We start from the raw sequence: 22,029 nt of genomic DNA, 5'->3' as shown, positions 1-22,029 counted from the left end.
CATGGATGCACGCACACACACATGCACATGTACGCACACACACACATGCACATGTACACACACGCACGCAGCGCTCAGCCCTGCCCCAGTCTCCCCCCGTCACCCAGCTCCAGCCACTGGGTCCCCCAGTGTCACTGGGACCAGCAGGGCTCGGGGGTTGGGGGGTGGTCGGGCAGGGGGGTGGCATGGGATCTTGTGCCACGCTGGACCCAGCAGGCGTCCTGGGACAGGCCTGGGGGCCGTGGTTCCTCCCCGCGCTGCCCCACGTGCTTGACGTGCACAAGGTCAGCGGGGCACACGCACGCGGGGGCCGACCTCCCTCCTGGACTCCCCTCCTGGGCACCCCACAGCAGAGAACGGCAGCCCTCATCACACATGTGGCCGGGGGATTTACGGCGGGCCAATTAGCTCCTCTGCCGCCCGCTCTCTTTCCAAAAGGTCAAATAAACCCGGGAATAAATCTCGATACGGAGGCTGTGGACGAGAATAGCCCTCCCCGAGATGCGGTTTTCCGGATTGCCGGCCAAAATCCCGACCCAGGAGGATTCCTGCGACCGTCACGGCCGGGGGACATCGGGCTGCCGTGGGATATCAGGGTGCTGTGGGATATTAGGGCGCCGTGGGATGTCAGGGTGCAAGGATCGCATTGACACACAAGAATTGTGGAGGAATTAATTCAGAGGGGTGTTAATTAGCCCTAATTAGCCCGAGTTTGGCCAGCGTGGGGGGCCAAGGGGGTGTGTGAACAGGTCAAGGGGCGCGGCGGCGTCCCCTCGACGTCTCCCTGGGGACGCTGACTCAGGCGCTGAGTCAAGGCCACGGTTTCCTTCCCCTTGAGACCCCCCCCTTTCCGGCACGGGCAGCCCAGTGTCCCACCCCCGGGGGTGGCTGTCCCCTTCCCCGCCCCGGGGACCAGAGGAGAGACGGGAAGAGGCGAATCGTCGGCGACGCGAGAAACCTCCTGCTTGCCAGGGCGGGCTGAGCACTGGGCACAACTCAGCGCACCGATGACACCGCAGCAGGTAGGAGACGCGCTGCCACGGCACCGGCAGCTCTGCGGCATCCCTGCTTTGCTTCTCCGGAAACCCACCCGTGACACCCACGCCGGAGGTTGGTGACAGCACCCGCGGCGCACCCCGACACCTCGGGGCGCCGAGCTGAAATTTCCCACCCTGAGCATCTGCCTGCGGCGGGGCGGGGGGGGTTTGGGGGGGTGTTTTTTTTCTGCCTGCCCTGATTCGGGATTTTTTTTTCCGGGAAAGTTCAGCTAAAACGGGCTGGGGAAGCAGATGGCGGCGGCGGGGGGGGGGCGCGGTAAAGCACTGAAGCAGAGCACCCTCTCCCACCGCGCTGGGTGCCAGCCCCCCACCCTCCCGTGTGTGTCCCCCTCGGGCACCCACCCGGGCACCCCCCGCGCCCTGCGGCCGGGCAGCACCCGTGGGGCACAGAGTGGCTCAGAGGAGTACGAGGGGAAACTGGGGCGGGGGGGTCCCAGCCCCTGCTTGTACCGGGGAAAGGGGGAAACTGAGGCAGGGGGTTGGAGGGGGGTGGTCCCAGTCCCTCCCGGTGCTGGGCACGGGGAGAAATTGAGGCGGGGGGGCCGGGGTCGGTCCCAGCCCCTCCTGGTGCTGGGGTGGGGGGGGTGCCCAGGCAGGCGGGTCCGGCTGCCCGCTCCTCTCCGCGCCGGGGGCGGGGGCGGGGGGGGGCCCGGGGCCGGGCCGCCTCCCCGGGGCGGGGGCAGGGCGGGGGGCGCAGCCGCTCCGGGAACGGCGGCGGGGGCGGGGGCTGCTCCAGCTCCGCTGGTACCGGAGCGCCCCCGGTGCAGCCGCAGCCACCGGGTGGGCCCGGCCTCGGCCCCCCCGTTCCCCATCCCCGCTCCCCCCTCCCCCGCCCTCCCCGCGGCCCCGCCCCGCCCGGGCTCCGGTGCCCCGGCGCCTCCCGCCGCGGCGGCGCGGAGCGGAGCCGCGGGGCCGGGCCGGGCCGGGCCGGGCCGCTGCCGGCGGCCGCAGGTGCGCGGTGCCCCGGGACCCCCCCCCGCCCCCCCGCCACCCACCCGGACCTGGACCCGGACCCCCGAGGTAAGAGCGCGGCTGGTGCCCCCCCAGCCCCCCGCGGCCCCACCGGCCGGTGTCGCGTGTCCCCCCGGTTTCTCCCCCTCCCCCCGTCGGTTGCCCCCTCTCGGGGAAGGGGGGGGATGGGAGGCAGCGGGGAGTGCCCCCCCCTCCCCGCCCCCCCCGCCGGCTGCTGCTGCATCGGGAAGCGGCGCTTTTGTTAGCGGCTCCGGGCGGAGCGGGCGGAACCTTGAAGGGTCATGGGCTGGAGGGACCCCCCCGTGCTCCCCCGGACCCCCAGCATCCTCAGCACCCCCGGCCCGCACCCCTCTGCCCTTTCCTTCCTGCACCCTGCGGTCCCCCCGCATCCCGCCCCCCCGCGCCAGCAGCTCCATCCCCCATCCCCATCCCCAACCCATTACTCCTGGGGGGCCCATCCGGCACCCCAATCCCCCCCCCTCAAGCCCCCTCCGGCACCCTGGGCACCCCCTGCACCCCCAGCCCATCCCCGCACCCCTAGCCCACCCCGGAGGCCCTCCCTGCACCCTGATTCTGCATCCCCGTGCCCCCCCCCAACACCCTGATGCCCCCCCCAGCACCGTGGTCCCCCCTCAACACCCTAGCCCCCCCGTAGTCTGCTCCCCCCGCAGCATCCCGATCCCGCACCCCCGTCTTCCCCCCAGCACCCCAATCCCGCACCCCTCTCCCCGTCCCAGCATTCCAATCTCCGCCCCCCCGCCACCTTGAGCCCCCCCCATCCCCTTAATCCCGCACCCAGCCCCCCCATCCCCTCCACCCCAGTCCCACTCCCCATCCCCTCCCACGCCCCCATCCCACCCATCAGCACCCCGGGCCGGCACCCTGACCCCCTCCCTGCCCCAGCCCCGGGGCACGGTGATGGGCACAAGGTTCTGAGGGGACGAGGGGGGGATGTGTCCCCCCCCCGAGCTGGGAGGATGGAGACTGGGGGGGTCGCTGCTTCACCAGGCTCTGTTTTGCCTCTGCTGCTTCTTTGGGAAGCAGCCAGGGCTTGTTTTTTGGGGGGGGATGGGAAAAGGGAGGGGGACTGGTGTGTGCACCCCCTCCCGTGCAGCTTCTGGTGGGCTGGGGGGAGCAGAGGGGCTGAAATGGGGGGGCCCGGCCAATACAACCCCTGAAAGGGCAGAAGGGAGCGCCGAGGGCTCAGTCTGGGGGGGTTGGCAATAAGGCTGCCCCCAAAAAATAACCATGCAGGGCTGAGGGGGGCATAGCCCCAACAAACTGGGGGGGTTCCCGGCTCTGTCTTACTGGAGCTGTAACTTTTCCCATGGTGGAGACAAGGGATGGGGGGGAACAGCCAGCAGAAGTGGGGCACCCCCCATGAGTGGGGAGGCGGGGGGCTGGCACCCCCTGGGGCAGGACTGGGGACCCCCATGCAGGCAGCGGCTGTGGGGGCCCCATCCCCATTTTGGGGCTCAGCACGATCGCACCGTCTGGTGGGGTGGGGGGGGTAACCCTAAAATAATGAGGGGTGGGAGGTGCTGGGCCTGACCCGAATCCTGCCCCGAATCCTGCCCCAACGCCCTCACCGCGGGGTGACCCGGGCCCGCTCAACCCTCCCCGGCCCCCCCAGGCCTGGCCTCCATCGCTCCCACATAACCCAGAGCAGTCGGGGTACTGGGGCCCTCCCCAAGTCCCCACCTGCCCCTCCGGACCCCCTCATGGGGCAGGAGGGAGTGAGGAGCCCCATCCCTGCGCAGAAGGATTGGGGGGGCCCAGCACACCCTAGAAGAGTGAGGAGGAGGGGGGCGTCGGCCCGGGGTGACCTTGGGTGAGTGCTGCCTCCCGCCGTGCCTCAGTTTCCCTTCCGCCAAACGGGGTCGTGAGCTGGGGGGGGGGTGCAGAGGGGAGCCCCCTCCCCACAGCGGTTTTAGGTGCTGCACCCACCCTGGGGCCGGATCCTGCTCTTGGTGGGGGGGGGGTGGCTCAGCCCCCCCATCCCGTTGAGACGACTGTGGGGAAGGGGTGCGTTGACCTGGGGGGGGGCCCTCTGTCACCTCTCTGCCCGCCCCCAGCAATTTTAGCCACAATTCGGGGCCTGAACTGGTGACAGCGGAGGGTGGCGCGCGGCCGGCTGGTGCGGGATTGGGCCCTGGGGTGCCAGGGCCCTGGCAGCGCCGTGTCCCCCCACCTCCGGCACCGTGGTGTCCCCTCTGGGTGCTGGGGGCCCGATCCAGGTGGGTGCTGAGAGGCGAGCGCGGGCAGCGATGCTCCACCGATACCCCCCCCGCCGCCATCGCTTTTTTTGCAGCGTCCCCGGGGTGACACGGGAATTGGGTCACCGCTGTCACCAGGGCACGTGGCTGCGGTGGGGAGGTTTGGTGCATGGGGGGGGGGTGGGTCTGGAGGTGGTCCCGTGGGGGGATGTGAGATTCGGGTTCCGAGGGTGCTGGGGGGCAGCGCAGCCCCCGCCAGCGGTGCCGGTGCCGCCGGTGCTTCGGCGGTGGGGGCCGTGGCTCCCTTCGGAGCCGCTTCCCGAGATGGTTTTGCTGCCTTTCCCCTAAACAAAGGGAAGTGGCCAAATTCAGCCACCGGCCAACCGGCCTGCGCTGCCCGGTGACCGCAGCAGGCTGGTGGTGGCTGTGCACGCATGTTGCACGCGTGTGCATGCATGTCCACACGTGTGGATATGCCGCTCCCCGCGGCAGAGCTGCCCCCGGTTGCACGGGGACGTCAGGACCCCCGGCGCTTTCCCTAAACTGGGACGTTTTCGGTGACTTTGCAGCCCCCCGAGCCCTGCCAGGAGCCCGAAGTCACGGGGCAGGGCGGTGACGCACCGCGCTGAGTGTCACCGTTCCCCTCGCACGCGCCCTCGCAGCCGGCATCCCTTGCTTGCTCTGCGCACGCCACGTGATGGTTTGGCTCCCAGTTAAACCAGTGGCTCCTGGGAGGGCTCAGCCTGGCCACCAGGCCCGTGGCGGCACAATGCTCGCCGGGTGCCGGCGCTGGATGCGGATCCCTGCTGCAGTGCCGGACGCGGTTTGTATCCTTAGATGAGCTCGAAGATTTTTAATTAAACCTGCCAGTTTGGATGCGATTTAATTTCTCAGAGGGCTGAGCTGCGCCGGCCGCTCGGTGCATCGCCCATGCCGAGGCCGCTCCGGCCGTGCCCGTTTCCCGGCGTTGCCTTCGGTGAGGTTTTCCTACCGGTGCCTTTCCCCGTGCCGTTGTCCCTCGCTGTGCCAGGCGAGCGGGTCGCCACCGGCTGCGGGCGGGATGGTTTCGTGGTGGTGCCGGCGCGGTGACGTCCGGCGTGCGTTCGGTAACGTAAATGGTAGTAAGGAAACCCGTGCCGCTGCGCTTGCTTGACCCGTTTGCGCCCGATCGCCGCCAGCATCGTGGGTGCTGCATCCCGGGGGGCTCCGGCATCTCCTTCCCGTCCCTCCATCCCCAGGATGGGAGAGTGGTACCCAAAAAGACGCTGCCGCATCCCCGGCAGCGCCCAACCCCACCGCGGAGGGGACCTGGTGACCCTGGGGACCCCCTCGGGCTCACCCCCGGGGACCTTTGGGCGCATCTCCCCGAAAGGAGCGATGGAGGTTTTGGTTCCCTTCGGGAAGGAGAGGAAGAGCGATTGTCTGGCGCGGAGGAGATCCCAGCGGGGCTGCCTCGTGCTAACAGGATTTTACTCCCTATTTAATTACAATTTTGTCAAATCAAAAAAAAAAAAGAAAAGAAAAGGGGGAAAAAGATCCCTCTCGTCTCTTTGTGCTGGTTCCCGGCAGCCGGTTAATTAACGAGCAGCTGGTGAAGCCACCGCTTCCCAGAGGAGGTCCCAGGGGACCCCAGCCCCAGGACTCGGCGATCACACCTCGGTCCCAGTTCCTCCCAGTCCAGCCCAGTTTGGCCCGCTGGCGACGAGGCCGGCCGCGGTTGTGGCAGCGTCGTGCCGATGCGCCGTGGCTAATCCCCGGCTCTTCCCTCTGTAATCCCGCTCGCCGAGATAATCTCATCACGCCCGGCAGCGCCGCGGCCAAGCTGGGTGCCGGGTTTGGTGCCGGATGGATCTGGGCGTTGGGGACACGGTGGCCCTGGGGGAGCGGCGACTTTGGGCGCGTGCCCGTCGGGGCGATGCAGGGCTGCGGGCGCCCACGGGCTCCTCGGGCACCGGGTGGGGAAACTGAGGCACGGAGCGGGGGACGGCACGTGGCTTTGCAGTAGCTGGGGGGGTGGCAGCCGCCCCCGTCCCAGCGCCGAAAACAAACGCGAGGCGCCGGAGGAGGGCGGGGTGGGAAGAGGCAGCGGTGGCAGCACCCACGTGCCCCCATCCCCCGGAGAGACTGGATCCGGCCCCGGTTTGGGTGGTGGGAACGTAACTGGTTTTTATTATCGGCCCCATCCGTCATCTCCCGCCGGGGGACGTCGAGATAAAGCGCCGGGAAATCGGGAGGCGTCGAGGCGTCGATTTGGGAGGCTGGGGCCGTGCGGGGCCCGATCCTGCCCAGGGCAGCAGGTAGGGAGCGCGGAGCCGCAAATAACCCCGGCAGCTGCCCCGGCACCGCCTGCACCCTGTCCCTCACGGCAGCTTTCAGGGAGCGAGCCGGCGCGGCATGAGGTCAGCGCCGGGAATAGCCCGGACCTGATCCTGCCTGCCAGCCGGGAGGGGCTGTCGGTCAGAGCCAGGGTGCGTTGCGTGGCCCCCGCTGCTTGCGTGCGCCACGTGTGCAGGTGACAGCCCTGTGCACACGCGTGTGCACATACACCGCTCCTGTGCACACCCCTCACATGCGTGACACCGGTGCGCACACACCTGTACACAGGTGATATCCCGTGCACAGGCACCTGCACACGTGTGACAGCCGGTGCACACATGACGTGGTGCACACAGATGACAGCCGGTGCACATGCTGCCATATGTACACACGTGACATTTGGTGCACACATATGTGCTGGACACACGTGCCAGCTGCTGCACACGCCAACACCTGTACACACATGATAAGCGGAGCACACATACCTGCACATATGTGCCAGTCGCTGCCTATACTGCCACCTGCACACACGTGACAGCTGGTGCACACGCGCTGGCACGCACATGTGACACCCAGCGCACGCCCCGACACCTGCACACGCACATGCGTGATGTGTGAGGCCCACACACCCGCACGCAGATGACACCCGGCATGCCTGATGGGGCCGCCCGGGGGACAGGGACCTCTGTCACCCGTCGTGCCGTGAGCGTTGCGGTGGCTGGGAGGACGCAGTGGCGGTGCGGAGGTGCCGGGACCGCGCCGGCCCAGCGGGTGCCCGTGCCCGAGCGGGCTTTGCTGGCGCTAGCGGGAGAACAAGGAGCCGTTTTGGGGGCAGCGAGGCAGCACCTGACCTTCCGGCGAGGCGGCGCTGAGCGCGGAGGCGGCGGCGCTGGGCGCGCGCCCGCAAACAATGGCCCTTTGTTCCGCACCGCCGCTGGCATCCCGCATCCCAGCCTGCATCCCACATCCCATCCTGTATCCCGCATCCCATCCTACATCCTATCTTGTATCCCAGCCTGCATCCCGCATCCCAGCCTGCATCTCATATCCCAGCCTGCATCTCGCATCCCATCCTGCATCCCAGCCTGCATCCCGTATCCCATCCTGTATCCTACATCGCAGCCTGTATCCCACCCAGCATCCCGCATCCCAGCCTGCATCTCATATCCCAGCCTGCGTCTCGCATCCTCTCTTGCATCCCATCCCGCATCCTGGATCCCATCCGGCATGCCGTATCCCATCTTGAACCCCACATCCATCCTGCATCCTTTATCGCATCCTGTATCTCCTTCTGCTTCCCACATCCCGTCTCGCATCCCATCGTGCATCCTGTATCCCACCCCGCATCCTACATCCAGCGTGGTGCTTGGGACGGTGACGCAGGGGGGACCGAGGGGACCCCAGGGGCTGCCAACCCCCCCAGCGCCCACCCGCAGCCCTCGCTCCTCTCCTCGCGGTTTCGCTGAGCGGATATTTAATTTTATTTTACTACAAACAAGTGTTTTGAAGCCTAGAAATCTGAACCGGAGGCACGAAATGCCCTGTTTTTCCCGACCGGAGCAGGAGAGCCCGAAACGGGAATAAAACCACCAAATCCCACCAATTAAACTTTATTAAGGCTTAAAAAAAAAAAAATGAGCAGGCTGAGGGGCTGCTCCCGGCGTCCCCGGCTTCTCCTCCGGCTGCGCTGGCTCTTCCCGGCTGCTGGGATCCGTGGGTTTGTTATTGTGGGGTTCCCGCTTGGAGCGGGGTGTAAACGCAGCGGTTTGTTGGCGTAGGGTCACCGCCCGGAGCGGAGCGTGCGCGCTGGTTTGTCATCGTAGGGTCTCCCACGCGGGGCTGGGTTTGCTGGTTTGTGTTGGGCTGGAACTGGGAGCTGCATGTCTCTCTGCCCACTCAGGGACAGGGATCCCTGGGGATGGGGCACCCTAGGGATGGGGGCACCCCAGGGACAGGGATCCCTGGTGATGGGGCACCCTAGGGATGGGGACACCCCGGGGACAGGGATCCCTGGGGATGGGGCACCCTAGGGATGGGGGCACCTTGGGGACAGGGATCCCTGGGGATGGGTCACCCTAGGGATGGGGGCACCCCGGGGACAGGGATCCCTGGGGATGGGTCACCCTAGGGATGGGGGCACCTTGGGGACAGGGATCCCTGGGGATGAGTCACCCTAGGGATGGGGGCACCCCGGGGACAGGGATCCCTAGGGATGGGTCACCCTAGGGATGGGGGCACCCTGGGGACAGGGATCCCTAGGGATGGGGCTCCCTGGGGACATGGTCCCTGTGGGGATGGAACACCCCAGGGACAGGGTTCTTTGGGGCCATGGTCTCCCCTGGGGACAGGGCACCCTGGGGTTCAAGGGGAGGCCCAGAGGACCAGCAGGGCTTTGGGTGCGGGGTCCCAGGAGGGGTGGCCAGGCTCGGGAGCAGGGGGTTCCCCCTTCCCACGCCAAGGGGAAACCGAGGCAGGAGGCAGGGAGCAGCGACCCGGAACGGCCGGACCTGGACTTGTCTGTGGCCACCCGCAGCCAGGGTGGCCCCGGGGCCATGCGGGTGCCGAAACAGGTGCTGGGGGACCTGGCGAGGGTGCCGAGCCCCTGGGGTGGCACAGGAGACCGGGGAGGACGAGGGGGGTGAGTGCCTTTGGGGACGAGGGGGACAAGGCGGGGTGGCTGTCCCACCTTGGGGACAGAGGGTCCTCGAGAGGACACCATCCATAATATGCAGATGAGCATGTGTTTAATATGCAATTATTATTATTTTATTTTATTATTTTTATATTATACATTATATTATTTTATTTTATTCTTATTTAATATGCAATTATTATGTGTGTGTATTTAATATGCAAATTACCACGCGGCTCTGGGCGGCCACCAGCACCGCCCGGGCGGGGCGGAAGGGACCCGCCGGGGGACACCGGGCACCCACGGGTGTCACCGGGCAAGTGTCGAAGGTGCCGACAGCGCCCAGAGGCTCGTGTCACCCCCGGGCACCCACTGGTGATGGCTATGGGAGGGGACAAAGCCACCCAAAGTGAACCCGGCGTCTCTACCGTCCCCAGAGCCCCGTGTTGGGGGGGGGGGTCGGACCCCCTTGGGGTGTGGGGATGGCGCGGGGGGCCTGGGTCCCCACCCGGGTGAGGGGTCGTGGGCGGCGAGGAGGGGACGGGGACCGGGACCGGGACCGGGACAGGGACGGGGCTATAAACGGCAGCTGTAAGCGGAGCCGGTAACCGGAGCGGGAGGCCCGGGGGGGACATTTGAGCCGCCGAAGGGGCCCTGGAAGCGCCAAGGTAAACGGGTGGGTGCTGCCCCCCCCTCCACCCCCCCCCGCCACGCTGCTGGGCTCTGTCACTCGCATGGGGACCCTACTGGGGTCCCTGCCATCCTCCTGGCACCCCCCCAGCTCTGGGGCGCTGGCTGCCTGCCTCCCCCCTCCGGGAGGTGCAGATTTGGGGCGGCGGGGGGGGCAGACACACACGGCGGGGGCCAGGGCCAGGGCCAGCGCGCGGTGCCAGGTGGCCGGGGTGACATTTGCTCCGTCCCCGCCGTGGGGGGACAGCTGCTTCCTGGCTCCGCCATCTGAACCGGCCCCGGATCGGAAACCCGGGGGGGCCGAGCCCCCCAGCCCCGCCGGCAGCAGCAGCTGGGGGGGGGGGGGCGGTCCCGATGGCCATTTTGGGGGTGGGACACACTGCTGGTGACCCCCAGACCCTCTCTATGACAATGGGGGTGCCCTTCTGTGTGCCCCGTCTTTCCCAGTGTGTCCCCCCCCGCTTTCCCAGTATCCCCCCTCCCTTTCCCAGTATGCCCCCCCGCTTTCCCAGTATCCCCCCCACCGCTCCCAGTGCCTTTCTAACCGGTTTCTGTTCTGATGCTGAGCCAGCGCGGCTGAAATCTGGGATCCCACGGGAATCAGCTCCGGTGAGGATTTTGGGGGGGCCCACGGTGCCTCTGTCCCCACCACGGCTTCGCGGGGGGGGAGGGGGGGAGTCCGCCCCGGGGTGTCACCGGGTGGGCTCGCGCCGGCAGTTTCCCGTGATGCTTTGGGAGGGGACGCCGCGCTGCCACTTGGGGGGTCCCATGGGTGCCCCCCCCCTCCATGCCGGGTCCCCGGCTGCGGTGACAGCTGCTGGGGGGGGGGGTGGTTTGGAGGCTCTGGTTACGGTGACATCAGCCCTACCTTCCCACCTGGCGCGGGTGGGGGGCTCAGGCCCCCCTCCCCTGGGGGTCCCTGGGGGGGGGGGTGGGGTACGCGACAGCTGAGCCGCTTTCAGGACGCTGGAGCCCCCAGCGCCATCGGGGCGTCCTGGGTGGGTGTGTGTGGGGGGGTGACACCCGCCCCAACTGTGGGACCCAGGCATCTGGGACCCCCCCTCTGAGCGCTGGGGACGGCGGTGGCCGTGCCTTCGGGTCAGCGGCGGAGGCGGCCGGCGGAGCTCAGGTGGGCAGATTGGGGTGCTGGGGGGGGGCTCCCATCGCCAGGAGGGGAAGGGGGACAGCGTACCCCGCCGTGGTGCGTGGCGGGGGGGGCTGGCAGCCCCCTCCGCAGGGTCGGAGAGACCCCGCTGTGCTTGGGGATCGCTGCTGCACTGGGGAATTGCAGGATGGGGTGGGGGGCTGCCCCCATTTCCTGCCGTGTCGCCCCATGTTGGGGGTCGGGGAGATGCTGGAGGCGGGGGGAGGACAAGGTGAGCAGCTGTACCCCGTCGTTTCCCCCCCACCCCCCAAAACTTTGTGTGCAGAGGGTGAGGGCTGAGCGCGCCTTCAAATGGGGAAACTGAGGCACGGAGCAGGGGGCTGCAGCAGGGACGAGGACAAGGGACGCGCCCGAGGCTGTTCAGAGTATCGGAGAATCCCACCTGGAGACCCCCACCCCTCCCGGACCACCCGCCGCATCCTTGGGTCACCCTCTCCCCACCCGCTGCCTCGGTTTCCCCGCAGCCGCCTTGGGGACCAGCACGGTGACCGTCCCATCTCCTCCGCTGCCGCCGCCGTGAATGGGTCCCTGTTCGGCACCCCTCTCCCCGCCGGCCCCCTCCTCCCCGCTGCCTTCGCTGCCTTTTCTTCGCCCGCACAATCGCAAGCATTTATGGCGCCGGAGGCTCCGGTTACCCCTCGCCCGCTCGCTGTCACCATGCAGGCCGGGGGGTGGGGGGACACGGTGACACCGGACCCCTCGTTTGGGGTTACAGGTGCCCGAGGCTGCGACGCGACCTCCCTGCACCCCAAATCCCAGAGTGGATTCTCAGGTGGCTGATAGACGCCGAGCTCTTCCCTTGGGCTGCTTTTTGTGGGTCCCCCCCTTCCCTGCACCCCAATTCCCACCCGGCGTGGGTGGATTCTCAGGTGGCTGATAGACGCCGAGCCCTTCCCTTGGGCTGCTTTTTGGGGTCCTCCCCCCCCGGCGCCTGGGGATTCTGCAGGACCTTAAATTTGGTGATTTTTGGATGCTGCTGGTGCCGGTGAGCAGGTTAGGGGGAGTTACAGTGGGGGGACATCGTTATCCCAGTGGGACGGCTCCTTTGGGTAACGAGGCTGAGCAAGGAGCCCCTCAAAGGGGAAAGCTGGAGGGGGGGCTTTGGAGGAGCCCCCTAATTCAGGTGGTAAAAGCCTCTGAGGCTTTAATTACAGCAATTAAATTGTTAATGGCTTTTATAAAGCAGCTCAGGCACAAAAAAAATAAATTAAAAAATCGGAATTTCCAAGTTGGCACCCAAGGGATGGGGCCAAAAACAGTTCATTTTCCTCTTTTTTGGGGAAAAATCCCCCCCCCATCCCGCTCCTCGGCACAAACGCGTCAGCAACGCCAAACCTCTGCGTCGCTTTTGGCGTTTGCCGGGGTTGTGGCACAGCTGTGCCGCCGGTGCTGCCGGCTTTGATGCGTGGTTCGCTCTTGCAGGCACCCGTCAGTTTTTTTTTTAATAGAAGTATGTATTAAATATATTAATATATGTGAAAAATTAATAAAGGGTGGCGCCGTTTGCTCCTTGGGCAAGTGGGGAAACTGAGGCACGGACCCATCCCACGGCTGGTTGTCCCGGCCTCGCGCGGCTGTGGCTGTCACCGCGAGGTCACCGGGAAAGTGAGTCCCATCCGAGCCCGGCTCACTGCCCGTGGGGGTGTCCCCCGGGGCTGTGACAGCGTGGGGACGGAGCTGGGTGTCCCTGAGGTCCGTGACGCCGTGGGGCTGGGGCCAGTTGTCCCCAGGGGATGTGACACCGTGGGAATGGAGTCAGTCGTCCCTGGGGTCTGTGACACCGTGGGGACGGGGCCAGTTGTCCCCAGGAGCTGTGACACCAGGGTCAGGTCCTACCCGGAGGCTGTGACCCCGCAGAGGGGACGGGGACGAGTGTCCCCGCTGGCACCGCCCGGCGTGCCGGCACCGTGACCCCCCCAGCCCCACGCAATGTCACCCATCCTCGCACCCCGCAGGGGACGCGGCGGCGGGAGAGCGACGGTTCGATCCAATTAATAATTCAAATCGCTAATCAATGAAATCCCCGCCTGGCTGCTAATTACCCAGCCCTGCCCCACAGATACGAGCGGCAGGGCCGTGGGGCAGGGCTGGGTGGCACGGTGAGCGGATGGCGGTGACATCGGGGCTGGCCGGCGGCAGGGATGCCATGGCATGTGGCATTCCGATGTGTCCCCAGGGATTTTCCAAGCCATCCCGGTGGCATTCCGGATGGAGGAAGAGTCGCGCTGGCTTCCCCCATGTCCCCAGCCCCGCTGCACCACCATGCACTGCCTTCATTGCCCCCATGGCTCGCTGGCGGTGAACTGCTGGTAAAGCCCCAGTTTGGGCCCAGTAGCCCCAGTGTGGAGCCGCGCAGGCGCTGGGGGCAGCTCGGCGGGGGCGCGGGGGGCTGCTTTTCCCAGCATATTTGAAATTCTTCAGCCAGGGAAGGATTTGCTTCCCTATCGCCAATCCCAGCCGCATCCCGCGCTGGCCCCTCGCCACTGGCACGGACCCAGCGCCGGCGCCAGAACCCCCCCGAGACCCCCCACCCCACCCCAGACCCCAGCACTGGTGATGGGTTTGGGGTGCAGGTGCTGCAGGATGAGGGGGTCAGTGGCACGCGATGGCGGGGGGCACTTGGGTGCCCGGGTGGGTGCTGCCCCCCTCCCACCGCTCCCCGTGCCCGCAGGTGCGGTGGGTGCCCACCCGTGCCGGGGGACGCCATGGGGCCACCCCCGCGTGTCCCCCTCGTCCTGCTGCTCCTGCTCACCACGGAGAGGACGGCCCGCGGCACCTTCCCTGAGGAGCCCGGCCCCATCGCTGTGGCCCCCGAGGACTGTGAGTGCCCACCCAGGGGTGCAGGGTGGGGGTCGGGGGGGCTGTGTCGAGGCACAAGGTGGGGGGGGACAGGGCTCAGCGTGGAGAGGAGATGGGGTTTTGGGGCGCTTTGGGGTGAAGACAAGGAGGGGGCCACCCATGGGAGGGGGTTTGGGGTGAGGGTAGGAGGGGAGCACCCATGGGAGGGGGTTTTGGGGCACCTTGGGGTGAAGACAGGAGGGGGACATTCCTAGGAAGGGGTTTTGGGGTGCTTTGGGGTGAAAATGGGAGGGGGGCAATCGCCCCGGCTGGCTGGAGGAGCCGGGATGGGTGGGGGTGCCCCGGCAGCGTGTGACCCCCCCGTGCGTGTGTCCCCCCCACCAGACGTGAAGCACTATGCCGTCTTTGTGGGCCACGGGACGAGCCGGCCGGCCAGCCCCGAGGGTGGGGGCACCCAGCGCCTCAACATCCAGCGCATCCTCAAGGTCAACCGGACCCTCTTCATCGGGGACAGGTCCGAACCGCAGCGCCCTAAAACCTCCCGCCCCATGGGGGTGGGCACCCGACACCCACCCCAACCCTCTTCGCTGGGGAGGGTCCCCCTGCCTGCCCTGGGGCTCCCCAAAACCTGCCACGGGGCACCCCGGGGGGGCTCGAGAGCCCCGCGGGGTGGTGACACCCGTGTCCCCCTCCGCAGGGACAACGTCTACCGCGTCAGCCTGGAGCCCACCGGATCCGGCGAGATGCGCTACCACCGGGTAAGCGCCGAGCCCCGGGGTGCCGGGGGTGGGGGGGTGCCGGGGTGGGGGGGGCTTCTCCCCCAGCCCCACACTGGGTTTTGTCCCCCCTCCCAGAAGCTGACGTGGCGCTCGAACCAGCACGACATCAGCATCTGCCGGATGAAGGGGAAACATGAGGTACGGGCCGGGGGGGTTCGCACCCTGGGACACTCCCCCCCCCCCCCGAAAGCAGGGACCGCGCACCCTCCACGCCCCGCATCACGCGGACAAAGCCACCCCGGCCCCGCAGCCCCGTGTCACCCTCCGCCTCCCCGTTCCCTGCTGGCGGTTGCATCCCCGTGATTTATTGGCCGCCTGGCTAATTGGATTTGTAATTAATTATTTCGAGCCCGTGGATCAGAGCAGGCGCAGCCCGGCATCTGCCAGAAATCCAATTTCCAGGTCCCAGAAACGCCGTTTGGGGGTGAAAATGCCCCCAAAGCCAGACTCTCACAGAGGGTGGGAGCAGCCAGGGGTGGGGCGGGGGGCTCTGGGTGCCGAGGGGTGACGGTCCCCTCTCGCCGGCGCAGGCAGAGTGCCGTAACTTCGTCAAGGTGCTGCTGGTGCGGAACGAGAGCCTGCTCTTCGTCTGCGGCACCAACGCCTTCAACCCCGTCTGCGCCAACTACAGCGTGAGTCACCCCGCCCCTCGCCGGGACGGGGACGCCTGGCACCCCACCTGGCACCCCACCCTGCGTCCGGGTGGCCGGACCCTGCTGGCTGGGTGGCGGCGTTCAGGGCCCTGTTTCACTCCCTGTAGATGGACACGCTGGAGCCCGTCGGGGACAACATCAGCGGCATGGCCCGGTGTCCCTACGACCCCAAGCACGCCAACGTGGCCCTCTTCACAGGTCAGTGCTGGCACCGCACCAGGCGCTCTGCCCGCCACCCCCTGCCCCGCGCCCGCCTGACGTCCGTCCCTCTCGCGCGCAGGGGGGATGCTCTTCACCGCCACGGTGACGGATTTCCTGGCCATCGACGCCGTCATCTACCGCAGCCTGGGTGACAGCCCCACCCTCCGCACCGTCAAACACGACTCCAAATGGTTTAAAGGTGCATCCCCCGGCGCGGTGCCCGGCGTGTGCCGCGTGGCACGGGTCCCCGTCCCCTTTGACACCGTCCTGGGACTCCCCTGACCCTGCCGCTGTCCCCACAGAGCCCTACTTCGTGCACGCCGTGGAATGGAGGAGCCATGTCTACTTCTTCTTCCGGGAGATCGCCATGGAGTTCAACTACCTGGAGAAGGTGGGAGACATCCACGGGGTGGCCCGGGACACCTGGGGTGTGGAAGAGGACAAGGTGAAGGTCATCAGGGTTGGGTACCAGGTGGTGACGGGTGTCCACCCCGCAGGTGGTGGTGTCCCGGGTGGCCCGGGTGTGCAAGAACGACATGGGGGGCTCGCAACGGGTGCTGGAGAAGCAGTGGACCTCCTTCCTCAAGGCCCGGCTGAACTGCTCCGTGCCGGGCGATTCGCATTTCTACTTCAACGTCATCCAAGCCGTGACGGACATCCTGGAGCTGGACGGGCGCCCCGTGGTGCTGGCCGTCTTCTCCACGCCTGCTAACAGGTCAGACCCTCTTGTGCCCCCGCCGAGACCCCCGGGGTTGGGCTGGGACCGCTCCACGTGCCCCAGTGCCCATGAGGGGACATGGGGGACGGGTCGTGGTGTTCACCCCATGCCCACGTTCCCCCAGCATCCCCGGCTCGGCCGTCTGCGCCTTCGACATGACCCAAGTGGCCGCTGTCTTTGAGGGACGGTTCAGGGAGCAGAAATCGCCCGAGTCCATCTGGACGCCCGTGCCCGAGGACATGGTGCCCAAACCCCGGTGGGTCACCCACTGCAGGGACAGGGATGGGGACAGGGACAGCCAGGGCTGGTGCCTGCAGGGAGGGTGGTGGGGATGGGGATGGGGACGGGGATGGGGACAAGGACAGGGTTGGCAGGGGCTGGTACTGGCAGGGACAGGAAAAGGGACAGGGATGGAGACAGGGATGGGGACAGGGACTGGTACCAGCTGGGATGGGGATGGGGCTGGGGACAGACAGGGATGGGATTGGGGATGAGGACAGGTGTGGCTGGTGGTGGGCTGGGGACAAGGCCTGCGTGGCTGTGGTGCACCAATGGTGCCACGGCCGCAGGCCCGGGTGCTGCGCGTCCCCGGGGATGCGCTACAACTCCTCCAGCGCCTTCCCCGACGAGATCCTCAACTTCGTCAAGACGCACCCGCTGATGGACGAGGCGGTGCCCTCCCTGGGCAACGCGCCCTGGATCCTCCGCACCATGAGCCGGTGAGCGCTGCGGGGCAGGATGCGGCCCGGGGAGGAGCTGGTGGGTGCTGGTGGGTGGGTGCTGGTAGGTGGGTGCTGGTGGCTGCTGGCTGGAGCCTCTTGTGCCGCCCTTGCACGTGCCAGCGCCAGGAGACTGCTGGGAGACCTGATAAATCTCATAAACTTTGCAGTCGAGATCGTCTCATCCTAATTAAATCTGCCTTAATTGCTGCTTGATGGGGAATTAATCAAGCGGCGCTCTCGGGCCATAGCGTCCCGCCGGCAGGGCAGCCGGGGCGCACGCCGGGGCGGGGAGTGAGGACACGGGGCTGGGGACGGGCACGTGGGGATGGGGACGGGGACACAGGGCTGGGGACAAGGACGTGGGGCTGGGGACACCAAGCTGGGGCCAGGGACACGAGTCTGCAGATGGACGTGAAGTTGGAGACTGGGACATGAGACCGGAGACGGGGACATGAAGCTGGGGACAGGGGTGTGGGGCTGGGGACCAGCTGGGATCTGGCTGCAATCCGGGCTGGGTCCAGGCAGGATGTGGGCAGGATCCTGAGTGGGACCTGGGCTGGGTCCTGGCTGGGATCCGGATTCGTTTCCGTTTGGGATCTGCACGGCCCCCCACGCTCCCTGGGGACTCTCCGCTCTGGGCCAGCCACAGCCTGGGCCAGCCCCCCACCCTGCCTCGGTTTCCCCTCCCCAGGGACACGCGGACCCCCGCACACCCCAACACCTGCTCCCTTCACACCGCACAGGTACCAGCTCCGCAAGATCGTGGTGGACAACGCAGCGGGGCCGTGGGGCAACCACACCGTGGTCTTCCTGGGCTCCAGCACGGGCACCGTCCTCAAGTTCCTCATCCAGCCCAACGCCAGCACCAGCCCTGCGCCCGCCCCTCCCGGCAGCCAGAGCGTCTTCCTGGAGGAGTTTGAGACCTACCATCCCGGCAGGTGGGTGCTGAGGTGCCAGGAGGGAGGGGTGGAGGTGGTTAGATGGGTGGAGGGATGGGTGGGTGGTTGGATAGATGATTGGTTGGATGGGTGGGTGGTTGAATGGATGGTTGGGTGGATGGTAAGTGGTTGGATGGATGGTTGGTTGGGTGGATGGTTGCATGGACAGCTGGATGGATGGTTGGTTGAGTGGATGGCTGGATGATTGGGTGGATACATGAGTGGATGGATGGATGGTTGGATAGATGATTGGTTGAATGGGTGGGTGGTTGGATGGGCGAGTGAGTGGTTGGATATGTGGATGGGTGGTTGGATAGTTAGGTGAGTGGATGGTTGGATGGTTGGTTGAGTGGATGGCTGGCTGAGTGGTTGGATGGATGGATGGTTGGATGGATGCATGAGTGGTCAGGTGGGTGGGTGGCTGGGTGAAAGGTTGGATGGATGGGTAGGTGGATGCCCTCCAGAGAAGGGCCACAAAGCTGGTGAGGGGTCTGGAGGACAAGTCTTATGAAGAGCGGCTGAGGGAACTGGGATTGTTTAGTCTGGAAAAGGAGAGGCTGAAGGGAGACCTCATTGCTCTCTGCAACTGCCTGAAAGAGGGTGTAGGGAGGTGGGTGTTGGTCTCTTCTCCCGAGTAACTAGCGCTAGGACGAGAAGAAATGGCCTCAAGTTATGTCAGGGGAGGTTTAGAGTGGATATCGGGAAAAATTCCTTTACTGGAAGAGTGGCCAGGCACTGGAACGGGCTGCCCAGGGAAGTGGTGGAGTCACCATCCCTGGAGGCGGTCAAAGAACGTGTAGGTGTGGCACCAGGACATGGCTTAGTGGACATGGTGGTGTTGGGTTGACGGTTGGACTTTATGATCTTGGAGGTCTCTTCCGACCGTAGTGATTCTGTTCTGTTCTGTTCTGCGGGTGGATGAGGGGTTGGAGAGCTGGATGGGTGGGGGTGGTTGGACCGGTGGGTGAGTGGGTGGATGAGATGTTCAGGGAGGGGTTGATCGACAGTTGCAAGGTGACGAGGAGGACGAGTGAGGTGGTTGGGGATGGAGGGATGGATGAGATGGATGGGAGGTTGGAGAGGATGGGTCAGAGGGATGCGGGAGGTGGGGGGGTGGGCGAATGGGGTGGGGGGAACGGGTAGGATGCCTTGCGCTGGGGCCGGCTCCGTGGAGGGCAGGCGTGGACCAGGACTGGGGCCACGCTGAGCTCTGCCCTGTCCCCAGGTGTGGCCGGGACACGGAGGATGAGCGGCGGCTGTTGGGGCTGGAGCTGGACAAGGCGGCGGGGTCCCTGCTGCTGGCCTTCCCCCCGTGTGTGGCCAGGGTGCCCGTGGCTCGCTGCCAGCAGCACTCGGGCTGCATGAAGTGAGTGCGCCGGTCTCAGCCGCCCCTCGGGGTGGGCAGGGCTCGCCAGTGGGCGGGGGGCATGTGGGGAGCAGGGAGGGGTCACCTGCACGTCCCAGGAATTTGCCCTGTGCCACGATCCGGCTTGGAAGGGCTCGGCATGGCTGGGAGCATGACCAGGGGAGACTGAGGCACGGCGTGGTGCGGGGTCGGGGTCCCTCGTGGGGGTCTAGGGTGTCATTCCCTCCCTGTCTCGGCACTGATCCCGATGTCTCTGCTCCCTGCCAGGAACTGTCTCGGGAGCCGGGACCCCTACTGCGGCTGGACGCCCGAGGGCTCCTGCGTCTTCCTGGACCCCAGCCCCAGGTAACGCTGCCAGGGCTGGGGGGGCACCCCGGGGGGGGACAGTGAGGAGGGACAGGGGGGTCTCAGGGGCTTCCCAGAGAGCAGCGACTCCTGCAACCCTCCTACCGCTGAGACCCAGCAAACTCATCACTTGCTGAAGCAAGCTGGGAGCCCTCTGCCGGGCTATGAGAGACTGGTTGACCCCCATCCTCACCCCCAATTTGCACCCCTCCCCCAGGGTGGCCTTCGAGCAGGACATCGCCGGCGGCAGCACGTCCCACCTAGGCGAGTGCGAGGGTGAGTGCGGGACGGGGACGGGGCTCGAGGGACACGGCGGTGGCACCGTGGCCGTCCCCTGATGTGTGTGTCCCCCGTGCCATCACCCAGGGCTGGTGACGGAGAGCTTTGTGGACGAGCCGGACGGGCTGGTGTCGGTGAACCTCTTGGTGATCTCCTCCGTAGCCGCCTTCGTCATCGGCGCCGTCATCTCCGGCTTCAGCGTCTGCTGGTTCATCGGCCACCGCGACCGCAAGGAGCTGGCCCGCCGCAAGGACAAGGAGACCATCCTGGCGCACAGCGAGTCGGTGGTGAGCGTCAGCCGGCTGGGCGAGCGGCGGGCGCGCGGCGGCCAACCCGGCGCCTTGCTGGCCCCGCTCATGCCCAACGGTTGGCCCAAGGAGTTGGGGAAGGTCAACCAGCACGACCTGGACTCGGGGGTGCTGCCCACGCCGGAGCAGACCCCGTTGCAGCAGAAACGCTGCCCAGGCGCCCTCCAAAACTGCACCTGGGAGCAGAGTCACAACATCATCAACGCCGCGTTGCGGGACCCCGGCGGATCCAGCACTACCGCCGCCGCCGGCGCTGGTCGGTTGCGCGCCGGTTCCAGCCGCTCGGCTCGCGGCATCCCCCTCTCCTGCCACGCCATCCTGGTGGATCAGGAGCTGGAGGCCGAACTCAGCGACTCCTCGGGCGACGGGCATTGGGGTCGAGACCCCCAAGAGGGTCCCCGCACCCGGCAGCACCCCGCCGCCGCCCGCCGCCCACCCCGCAGCTCCTACGGCGACTTCGCCGGCGGCACGCCGCACCCCAGCCCCGATCGCCGACGGGTGGTTTCGGCACCCAGCGGGGAGGTGGGGGGAGACTTTACCGAGGGGCCACCCTGGCACCCCGAACAGCTGAACTTCAACGCCAACAACGGCGCGGGCCGCCCCGGCGCCCACCTCAAGAGGAACCACACGTTCAACAGCGGCGAGGTGCCGGCGAGCGCCTACGGGCGACACGGGACGGCACCCCGGGCACCCAGCGCCGGGCCCCCGCGGGCGCTGACGGACCTGCACCACCTCCTGCACTACGTGGAGCGGACTCCCTCGGGAAAATAGGGTCCCCCCTCCCCCAGGCACCAGTGGGGTCCCCCCGGCTCCCTGGGGACAGGAAGGAGCTGCGGGCGTGGGGTGGACGGGGGGGTAGGCTCTCACTGGGTGCCCCCAGATAGGGTTTGGGGGTGTCTGTAGTTGGCGTGGGGCAGTGCCCCGCGCTCCTGCTGCTTTGCCCCGGGATGGGCGGGGGGGGGGGGTGTGCGTCCATCCCGTCCCCTCCCCAGGTTGGACCCAGGGATGACGGCACCCTGGGGGGGGATCCCTGGGGGGCAGCAGGACGGACGCACGGACACGGGCGCGGCCGAGGCTGTGCCCCCCTACCCCTGGCCCCTCGGAGCCATCGGCCTTGGGGGCTCACGGGTGCTGCCAGCACCCTGGGGACACTCGGCCGGGGGTGCCGCCGGGGTGCGTTGGTTGTGGTGATGGGACACGGTGAACATTTGGGGTGCAGAGGGGCGGGAGCCCCAAAATGTGTGTGTTATCTGGGGAGGGGGCACACTCACCCCCCGACTCCAGCCTGGGGTCAACCTCTGCCCAGTGCCAGCTTGAGGGGGGGGCTCATCCATCCCCCCCACCCTGACACCCCCTTCCTGGAAAGCACAGTCGGGGTGTGGGGCACCGATGGGGCTGGGGGGGGGGGTGTTCCCCACCGAACCCACTCTCTGCTGGCAAAGGGTGCCCTTTCGGTGCCCCCCCTGCCTGGCCCGGAGGGTGGCAGGTCCCCGGGGGGGATGACAGGTCCCCAGGGTGGGTGGCAGGCTGTAAATAGGGTGGGGGCAGCGGGTGCCCCCCCCCCCCCGCGGCCATGCATGCGGCCGCCTGCGGTCTGTACCCCGCGACCCCAATAAACGCCCGTTTACCGGAGGGGACTCCCCCGGCGCCGCCTCGGCACCTTCTTACCCCCCCCAACCCCGGGACCGCCGCGCACCCACTCTGCTGCCACCCACCCACCCACTCACGCTTCTGCTCCTCCCCCCCATGCACCCACCCCACGTTGTGCACCCACACCCTGTGCTCACCCCCCCACACATACACCCACCCATGCACCCGCACCCCTGTACCCCCACCCTCTCCTCGCACCCCTCCACGCCCCTGGGCACCCCC

At 67.2% G+C, this 22,029-nt stretch overlaps 1 protein-coding gene across 3 annotated transcripts; it reads left to right on the top strand.

Moving 5' to 3' along the window:
• Positions 1 to 1,938: 1,938 nt before the first annotated feature.
• SEMA6B (semaphorin 6B) lies at positions 1,939 to 21,789 on the top strand. Of its 3 annotated transcripts, none has more exons than XM_086767542.1 (17): positions 1,939 to 2,078; positions 13,721 to 13,869; positions 14,233 to 14,362; positions 14,546 to 14,606; positions 14,703 to 14,765; positions 15,158 to 15,259; positions 15,388 to 15,478; positions 15,561 to 15,680; positions 15,784 to 15,872; positions 15,979 to 16,196; positions 16,324 to 16,455; positions 16,769 to 16,918; positions 17,665 to 17,859; positions 19,085 to 19,225; positions 19,493 to 19,570; positions 19,788 to 19,846; positions 19,937 to 21,789. In XM_086767542.1, the coding sequence occupies exons 2-17, from the start codon at positions 13,755 to 13,757 to the stop codon at positions 20,926 to 20,928; spliced, it is 2,736 nt and encodes a 911-aa protein (XP_086623668.1). In that variant the 5' UTR covers positions 1,939 to 2,078; positions 13,721 to 13,754; the 3' UTR covers positions 20,929 to 21,789. The 3 variants fall into 3 exon arrangements, with proteins under 3 accessions (XP_086623668.1, XP_086623667.1, XP_086623666.1); XM_086767541.1 differs by lacking the exon at positions 1,939 to 2,078 and adding an exon at positions 10,366 to 10,493; XM_086767540.1 differs by lacking the exon at positions 1,939 to 2,078 and adding an exon at positions 10,862 to 11,013.
• The last annotated feature ends 240 nt before the right edge of the window (positions 21,790 to 22,029 follow it).

The sequence above is a fragment of the Chlamydotis macqueenii genome, chromosome 26 (assembly GCF_036417535.1).
Source record: "Chlamydotis macqueenii isolate bChlMac1 chromosome 26, bChlMac1.mat, whole genome shotgun sequence".
In the NCBI taxonomy this organism is placed as follows: Eukaryota; Metazoa; Chordata; class Aves; order Otidiformes; family Otididae; genus Chlamydotis; species Chlamydotis macqueenii.
This window is presented reverse-complemented; position numbering and strand designations above follow the sequence as displayed.

What these genes read in the sequence shown, in the direction of transcription:
- SEMA6B (XM_086767542.1), top strand. Translation starts at nt 13,755, where the DNA reads ATGGGGCCACCCCCGCGTGTCCCCCTCGTCCTGCTGCTCCTGCTCACC. An exon ending in CGCTGTGGCCCCCGAGGACT is followed by an intron (nt 13,870 to 14,232) that starts GTGAGTGCCCAC and finishes CCCCCCCACCAG; the next exon opens with ACGTGAAGCACTATGCCGTC. An exon ending in GAGACCTACCATCCCGGCAG is followed by an intron (nt 17,860 to 19,084) that starts GTGGGTGCTGAG and finishes CCCTGTCCCCAG; the next exon opens with GTGTGGCCGGGACACGGAGG.